The sequence below is a fragment of the Temnothorax curvispinosus genome, unplaced genomic scaffold (genome assembly GCF_003070985.1).
Source record: "Temnothorax curvispinosus isolate PA1 unplaced genomic scaffold, ASM307098v1 QBEX01015802.1, whole genome shotgun sequence".
Taxonomy (NCBI): Eukaryota; Metazoa; Arthropoda; class Insecta; order Hymenoptera; family Formicidae; genus Temnothorax; species Temnothorax curvispinosus.
Window position 1 is genome coordinate 498 of NW_020225582.1, and position 8,818 is coordinate 9,315.

General features: G+C 34.7%; 3 protein-coding genes across 3 annotated transcripts; all 3 read right to left on the reverse strand.

Moving 5' to 3' along the window:
• Positions 1 to 168: 168 nt before the first annotated feature.
• Positions 169 to 2,786, reverse strand: LOC112466076 (ankyrin-3-like). The gene has a single exon (XM_025033960.1). It carries the CDS (start codon positions 2,661 to 2,663, stop codon positions 1,074 to 1,076), a length of 1,590 nt encoding a protein of 529 aa, XP_024889728.1. The 5' UTR covers positions 2,664 to 2,786; the 3' UTR covers positions 169 to 1,073.
• On the reverse strand, positions 2,665 to 4,729 carry LOC112466074 (ankyrin-3-like; the record flags this gene model as incomplete). Its single annotated transcript, XM_025033958.1, has 2 exons — positions 2,665 to 2,727; positions 3,761 to 4,729. Coding segments are annotated over 2 exons (1,032 nt in total), but the record flags the coding sequence as incomplete, so codon positions are not given.
• Positions 4,637 to 6,089, reverse strand: LOC112466075 (ankyrin-1-like). Its single transcript, XM_025033959.1, has 2 exons — positions 5,376 to 6,089; positions 4,637 to 5,220 (listed from the first exon to the last, which is right to left on the reverse strand). The coding sequence occupies exons 1-2, from the start codon at positions 5,842 to 5,844 to the stop codon at positions 4,730 to 4,732; spliced, it is 960 nt and encodes a 319-aa protein (XP_024889727.1). The 5' UTR covers positions 5,845 to 6,089; the 3' UTR covers positions 4,637 to 4,729.
• Positions 6,090 to 8,818: the final 2,729 nt, after the last annotated feature.

Sequence of the window (8,818 nt, forward strand, 5' to 3'; positions counted from 1 at the left end):
CCCCCCCCTAATTGGACCCCAAGCTATCGATCAAGCCTACTTAGAACTTGATTCACTCGTTATCGAGATCTCAACATCTCGGGTACTCGCAACCCGTCGCGTCGCGTAAAAGAGTCACGGTCGGTCTCGCTCCGCGTGTACTTGGCGCGAGACACTACCGTGTCTCTTGATATACGAATAGTTTCGTGCCATTACAAAATATACATCGCCAGTGTTCAATTCCCTCTGCAGAGTATTGATTTTTTCCTCCAATTATTTGTAAGTTTTTGTCGCTCTTACTAGCGTCAATATAATTAGGCAATCCTTGATAGTGTACACTTTGCGTTTCAAAAAGAGTAATTTGTCTCACAATGCGTAAAAATTCATCTATTGATTCGTCCGTTAGTTCGTTGCCAGACAAGACATTCTGTCTCACAATGGAAATAGGTATAATAACTTCATTTAAATTTATTATTTGTCTTGCCTTATCTTCTTTGGTTATATCTCGCTTGTAGCTTGTACCAATATATGTACAATCATCATCCTGCTCCATATCTTGAGCAATCATAGCAGTGGTAATTGCTGTTTTCATCGGTGAAATGTCACATTTTAACGTTTCGTTATTTTCATTAATGACATTGAATGTTGTAATGTCCTTCTGCAGATACAGTAGAATATCTCGCGGCTCGATGCCTGTAAACTTAAATATATAATTAATATATTCTATCTTGTTCAAAATATCCAAAACAGTGGGATGACTTGGTCCAAAAATATCTTTTATTTGATCAAAACATTCTGTATAGGCTCTAAGTGCATCTTAAATTCAAAAAGAAGTACATTTGCAATACAGTGTTGAGTATTCAAGGTTTCACGGTGATTTTCTCCCAAAATTTTTTTCCTTTCATCTAAAACTTTTTGAATAGTCGTCAGTGCTTCATAATAATTTTTTTGTTTTTCGTGTATTACAGCAATGTTACGTAACGTCTCCAAAGTTCTCACATGATCAATACCTAAAACCACTTTCTTCCTCTCGTAAACATCTTTATAAATTGTCAATGCCTTTTCAAGCTCACCCTGGTTAGCCAGTACCATCGCTATGTCTTCTTGAATACACAAAACTCTGTTGGGTCATCTGCACTTAATATTGTTTTACTTTTTTCAAAAACTGTTCTATTGATATTTAACGCTTCTTCGTGTTTGCCTTGTTCCTCTAATACCATTGCCATGTGAAAGTAAGTTTTTAAAGTATCTAAATGATTTGGCCCTAGTATTTCCTCTTGCTTCTGGCAAACTTCTTGATAAATATTAAAAGCTTCTTCATTCCTTCCCTGTCTATGCAGCACTAAAGCAATTGTACTTTTTGTACTTAAAGTACTCTTATCATTCAAACCCAACATTTCTTTTTGTTTCTGGAAAATTTCTTCAAATGTATTTAAAGCATCTTGGTAAGCTCCTTGTGCGTATGATATTTTACCTATATATATCTGAATATCTAAAGTGCCAGGATTATCTGATCCTAGTATTTCTTTTCTTTTTTTAAATACGCTTTTGAAAATACATAATGCTCTTTGATAATCGCCTTGATTCATAAGCACTAAACCTACATTAAGCTGAGCGGATACATCACTTTGTGATACCTCTTTCAACTGTTCGACTTTTGAAAAGTTATTATGCACTACAGCAACTACTAGCGTTCTGTTTTCTTTATTACAAGCATTCATTATTGCTTTTACTGTATCGATATCCTTTATCTTGTTAAGATCATTAACAACTTGAAAATTATTATTTTTAATATTTTTAAATGAGTCACTCAATAATTTAAATAAGCTAGTTATATTTTTATTTGTAGTAAAATCTAATGGTGTTTTACCACCATCAGAAACTGCATTATATACTGCACCATTAGATAATAGGAGCTTTACAATTTCCAAGTGAGAGAACTTAGCAGCATAATGCAGAGGTGTATATCCCTTCTTACCAACTGCATTAGAATCAGCTTTATTTTGTAATAGAATATTGACAATACTGTTATAGCCTTTCCACGCAGCATAATGTAATGATGTTCCATTAACATTTTTGGCGTTAACGACCGCCCCTGCTTTAATGTAATTCTCAACATCTGAAGAGCCATTACGTTTTACAGCCTCGAACAATTTCTCAGTTGATTCTAATAAGTTGATAACGTTTTCGTCATTAGACATTTTTAGTGGTTTTTTACAAGTATGGTCAACAGCGTTATAAACTGCTCCATTTTTTAATAAAATTTGAATAAAGTCTTTATAACCGAGTTTAGCAGCAATATGCATCGGAGTGAAGCGATTAACATCTTTAGCATTAACATCAACGCCTTGTGCTATCAAATACTTTGCAACTTCTAATTGACCTTTCGATGCTGCATAGTGTAGTAATGTCCAATTATCTGCATCAAGTTTATTATTAATGAACTTAATACTTAACCCTTTACTAATGAAAAACTCTAAAGTATCTTTACAACCTTCTCTTGCTGCAATGTGTATAGGTTTTAAACCAAAGGCTATTTTAACATTAACATCAGATCCTTTATCATCTACTAGATATTCTACCATCTCTAAGTTATTTCTTTGTGAAGCAATATGCAATATCGTCCAATCATTGTTACCTTTAGCATTTATATCTATTTCTTCGTAGTTCTGCAGTAGTAACATTTTAACCACTTCTTAAATGACCATGTGCCACTGCTAATTCTAGAGGTGTTCTATTCTCATTATCCTTAACATTAATATTTGCTTTTTGAAGTGAAACTTCTTTAGGCACGGTAGTGAATCCGATTCGCGATACGAAAAAGTGTAACGAAAGTGAAACTTCTTTGGTACGGTAGTAAGTTCGATTGTGCGACACAAATAGTGTAACGAAAATTTGACCAATAGGCGTACGGCGTTGGCGAGATGGTTCTTCTTCTGGCACGGTAGTAAGTTCGATTATGCGACACGGAAAGTGTAACGAAAATTCGACCAATAGGCGTACGAAATGAAACTTCTTCGGTACGGTAGTAAGTTCGATTGTGCGACACGGAAAGTGTAACGAAAATTCGACCAATAGGCGTACGAAATGAAACTTCTTTGGTACGGTAGTAAGTTTGATTGTGCGACACGGAAAATGTGACAAAAATTCGACCAATAGGCGTACGGCGTTAGCGAGACGGTTCTTCTTCTGGCACGGTAGTAAGTTCGATTATGCGACACGGAAAGTGTAACGAAAATTCGACCAATAGGCGTACGAAATGAAACTTCTTTGGTACGGTAGTAAGTTCGATTGTGCGACACGGAAAATGTAACGAAAATTCGACCAATTGGCGTACGGCGTTGACGAGACGGTTCTTCTTCTGGCACGGTAGTAAGTTCGATTATGCGACACGAAAATTGTAACGAAAATTTTCGACCAATTGGCGTACGAAATGAAACTTCTTTAATTGGTACGGTAGTAAGTTCGATTGTGCGACACAAAAAAACGTCACGAAATAGTGTCACGAAAATTCGACCAACAGGCGTACAAAGTGAAACTCCTTTTGGATCGGTAAGTAAATTCGATTTTGCGACTCGAAAACGCGTCACGAAAATTCGATCAGGCGTACGGCACTGGCAAGACGGATATAGTGAGAACAGCGTATAACACTATATTTTCGAGTTGCGGGCGGCTTGGAGTGACTAATTCCGTTGCATTGTTTTTGTATTAATTTCAGAAAAGTTATGGCAAAGCCTTGCCTTCAGAAGTTTCACTTCTAACGCGCGTGGCGACCACACGCATAATTTTTTTTATGTAGTAAAACTTTTACAACATTACAATGACCACTTGTTGCTGCCAAGTGTAACGGTGTAATTTTTTTGTCAGATTTATTATGAACATTAACGTTAGCGCCATGTGCTATTAAAATCTTAACTACTTCCTCATACCCCTTCTGTGCTGCAAAACATAATGGTGTTAGATTATTAATATTTGTAGTATCAACATCAGCTCCTTTTGTTAACAGAACTTTTACTACATTCTTATGACCTTTAGTAGCAGCCAAGTGTAGTGGTGCAACATTTTTAGAATTTTTCATATTAACATCGACTTTGTGGTCTAGCAAAATTTCTACAATATCTGTGTATCCAGAAAGAACTGCTAGTGACAAAAGTTCAATGGCTTCTTCATTAACTTTAACTCCATTTGATATAAGAACTTTAACGATTTCTTTGTGATTATATTTTATAGCAGAAAGCAATGGTGTCATGTTGTTGCTTTTAACAGTAACATCGGCTCCCCTTGTTACCAAAATCTCAACGATTTCTTTATGACCTGCTTTCACGGCTTGATGTAACGGTGTACTACCGTCATGAGTTTTAGCATCAATCTCAGCTTTACTGTCTATTAGAAGATTAACAATGTCTATGTGGCCGTTAAGAGCAGCTAGATGCAACGGTGTAAAACCGTCATCAGTTTTTACATCAACTTCAGCTTTATTGTTTATTAGAAGATTAACAATGGCTTTGTGGCTTTTCAGAGCAGCTAGATGCAATGGTGTGGTACCTTTATCAGTTTTTGCATCAACTTTAGCTTTTTCTCTTTTTATTAGAAGCTCAACAATGCCTGAGTGGCCTTCCAGAGCAGCTGCATGTAGTGGTGTTACATTATTATTAGTTTTGGCATTAATTTCTGCTCCTCTTTCTATTAAAAATTCAGAAATTTCCTTATGACCACTTTTTGCTGCACAATATAATGGTGTAATGTTATTTCAATCTTTAGCACAAATGTCAACACTATGTTTAAGTAGAGCAACAACTATTCCTAGATGACCATTCTGGGCAGCAAAATGCAATGGAGTCACACCTGTAACAGTGGCAATACTAGCGATGGCATTATTTTCCAGTAGAGTCTTAACTATTTCCTCGTGCCCATCTTTTGCTGCATAGTGCAAAGATGTACTATTATCGGGTTTGTCAACAGCATTAACATTAGCTCCATTCTTCAATAAAATATTAACTATCTTTGCATGACCCTTATCTACTGCACAGTGTAATGATGTAAAACCACTTATTCCACTAGCGTCAACATGAGCTCCTTTTTCGATTAAAACACGTACTACTTTCAAATAGCCATTTAATGCGGCTAAATGTAACGGTGTCAAATCTTCAGTTATAACGTTAACATTTGCCTCATTTGCAAGCAAGACTTCAACTAACTCTAGATAACCTCTCTGTGCAGTTGCGTGCAACGGGGTTAAGATTATTTATGCAACACGTGCATGGAAAGTGCCCCATTGCGCACGCTACGCGTGCGTGATAGACCACTTTCCAGGCACTTGCCACATAAAATAGGGAGTGTAAGTCGTGTGTAAAGATGAAAATGGAATTTTCATCTTACGACACTTGTTACACAAATAACTATTTCAGTTTTTTCCAATAAAATCTCAGTAACACCTATATGATTATTTATTATTGCATAGTGTAAAGGTGAAAGACCAATTTTATCTCGAGCAATAGTATGTGCTTCCTTATTATTTAATAAAACTACGACAGTTTTCTCGTGCCCGTTTTGAGCAGCAACATGTAATGGCGTTTTGCCACTGTTATCTAAATCATCAATATATAAACCTTTCTTTATAAAAAATTCTACAATATTATTCCTTCCATGCTCAGCAGCAATATGCAATGGACTTTGACCATTAATATCTTTCACATTATCGCTTAAATTTTGATCAAGAATAAATTCTATAACTTCAGGAGTGGATCCCTTAGCAGCAAAATGTAACGTGGTCCATGAATTATTACTTCTAGCATTAATATCTGCACCTTTTTTGAGACAATCCTTTAAGTTTTCTGGATTTCCTTCTTCCAAAGCAGCAAACATTCTTTCCTGATTAGTAATGGTATCTAAGTCTTGAGAGTATTTCTCTCTCAAATTGAAAGAATTATCGCTTACTAACTCACCAACGTTTTCTTTGCTTTTTATATCTTCCTCGTCAATTTGTTTTTTGCTTTTATTATTTTCTTCAATAAGTTTTTTAGCGTTCAAAACAACTGCTATTAAAGGATCAAATAACAACCCAGGTAGCAAGCACTCGTCATTTTGACGTCAATTGACGTCAAGAGACGTCAAAATGACAGACTTTTGACGTCAATTGACGTCAAAATGACGAGTGCTTGCTACCTGGGAATACATTAACTAAGGCATTATCATGAGCTAAGTGATTACGCAAACATTTTCCAATTAATAAAGGAGTGTTAGCATCTAAAAAGAGTAGATTATTTTGCTTTATTAAGTTATGCTTTAAGCTATCTAAAATTGACATTATATCCAGAAGAAGCATTTCTACTACTGCTTGCAAATTCTTATTACTTTTATAGAAAGGTAATTTTTCAATAAATTGATCATTCAATGCGTTTTTGCTTAAAATATTTTCCAGTTCGGTGTTATGCCGCGTCGCCGGTTGGTGACGGCTTACAGCAAAACGTTTATTATTTTTGGGATCTCTTGACCTTACGAGTTGGGACTCGGTAGGCACAGGCGGGCAGACTAGGAAGCTGTCGGGTTCGCAGGTGGAACGGGGGGTGTAGGCGTCGTTAAATGAACTTCACTTCGTTTTACTTTATATTGGAGCTTTATTTCAGCGCCCCTTTTACACTCACTAACTTACTCTTGTATTTGCCTTTCACAATTATTATAACTCGCACGCGCTTTGTTATAATGTAAACCTTCGCGACACGACTTACGGGAACGGTCACGGGCAGAGTCTCCGGTGTATTACTCTCCGTCGCGGCTTCTTCGACGGTCCCTTATATTGCTTTGAGTTATGCCCTGTCGGCACTTTTCCGCCGGGTTCGACGGTCCCCCGAATGAGGTCGGTCAGTGACCGAGCGCATTCGCAATCTCGCTGTACTCCGCGGTTCCGCGATTGTCGAAATGCGTTGTCGCACATTCCTATGCATCTCGCAATATTGTGTCGAAATGCGTTGTCGCACATTCTTATGCATATCGCAATAGTTCGATTGACGCGGAAGCTTGATGAACTTCCGCGTCCGCGTCAGCGTAAATTGAGGAGTCTTTCGAAAGACAATTTCCTCGAAGTCTTTCGAAAGGCTATTCTATAATTTTATTATAAATAATTTAATAATTACCCGTTGTAATTTTAGATTACAACATCGGATATTTTTGGTGCAAGTTGGTTATATTCTTCTTTTGTTATATTGTAAGTCTTTTCTGGTATAGAAGTAAACGAAACTTTTTTATTTAACTTTTTCCAGAATTTCTTAATCCATTTTATGTCACTTATTTCAAATTCAAAAATATAAAAAAAAATTTCGTAAATTAATTTATCAAGATTGTTATGTTGAATTCTTGGCTCAATACTACGATAAATTTTTGTGAACAACGTAGCAATTTTTTTAAGGCTATTAAGCTTTGTTTTTATAGTCGTATTTTCTAATATTCTGTTAGCAAAAAATTTAATTCCACTAATAACGTTGTTTTCAATCTTAAATTTTTCACTCAAATTGATTAAGCCTTTCATTATTTTATATCCTGTGATATAATCAGTTTTGATATTTTTTGATTGAGGTTCTGCACAATGGATTATGTCATTAATTTCATTAAATAATTTCTTTTCATAATCCGTCTTGTCAGTTATATTTTTGTTTAATTCTTTAATGAGTTTTCCAAGTTTCTCGTATTCCATTATTTTAAAATTTTTAGGTATTATTTCATCCAATTCAGCATTATTAAATATTTCAGCAAATTTTTTTATCTCACTGCTTAAGCTTTTACTATCAACAATTTTTTCTAGAAGCATTCTAAGCGTTTGAGTTTTTCTACTATAAAGAATATCAGTAATTACAATATCGATTTTTTTAATATCATTTTGAACACCAGCAAAAAAACTAACATCTGTATTTTTCTCAATTTCTATTCTCTTGGAGAGTGAGCATGTGATAGTGAATCACGTAAATCTCTCATTATTTTTCTTGTATCTTCTGGTAACGATAATAGCAAAAGCTCACTTGTAGTATTAGATAACTTAGGGGATTCTAAAGTGTTTTTTAAATGCTCACCGATAATTTGTAAAACCTTTGTAATAATTAACTGTCCTTCCTTCTCTTTAGAATCAGCCGATAACGCCAACTTTATATAATCACTTATTTTCATTAAAGAATAAATATCCCTAATTTGTTGATAATCGTTATACAATTCTTTAAATTGAGGATCTCTACTAATAATCCTTGCAACAACATCCTCGCGTGTTAAGTTTGGAAGTTTATTAATGTCCACACATTTTTCTTCATTTTCAAGTTTTTTTGCAAAGTTTTCTAATTTAATATTTTGCTTTTATTCAATGTAGCATTATAAAATAGATTCATTTCTTGTCGTTTTGTGTGAGAGAAAACAAAACTGATTAAACAAAATTCCATTTCTTCCCAAGGTAATCTATCATAGGTTGATTTCAACTGCCGCTTTAATATATGAATATTTTTTGCGATAAATTTTGCTGCAAATAAGAACTTTTTATCTACTTTTTCCGTGTCTGAATAATCTTTCTTTAGCATATTAATGTTTTTAAGTGTTAATTCAATTCGTTCTTTGATATTATTAAGACAATTCTTATCATTATCAAGACAACGCTTTACATTCTGATCTTGTCGAGAAGTATTAGAGAAGAAACGGAGGTTTACTAACTTATTTTGAACAAAAATTTCCATTTTATCTGACACTGGTACATCTCTTAACTTTAATTCTTTATAAGCTCTTGAAAGGATTATATCCAATTCTCCTAAATGAACAGAAAAATAATTACCTGGCCATTTATTAATAAGTGTATCAAGAAGATCAA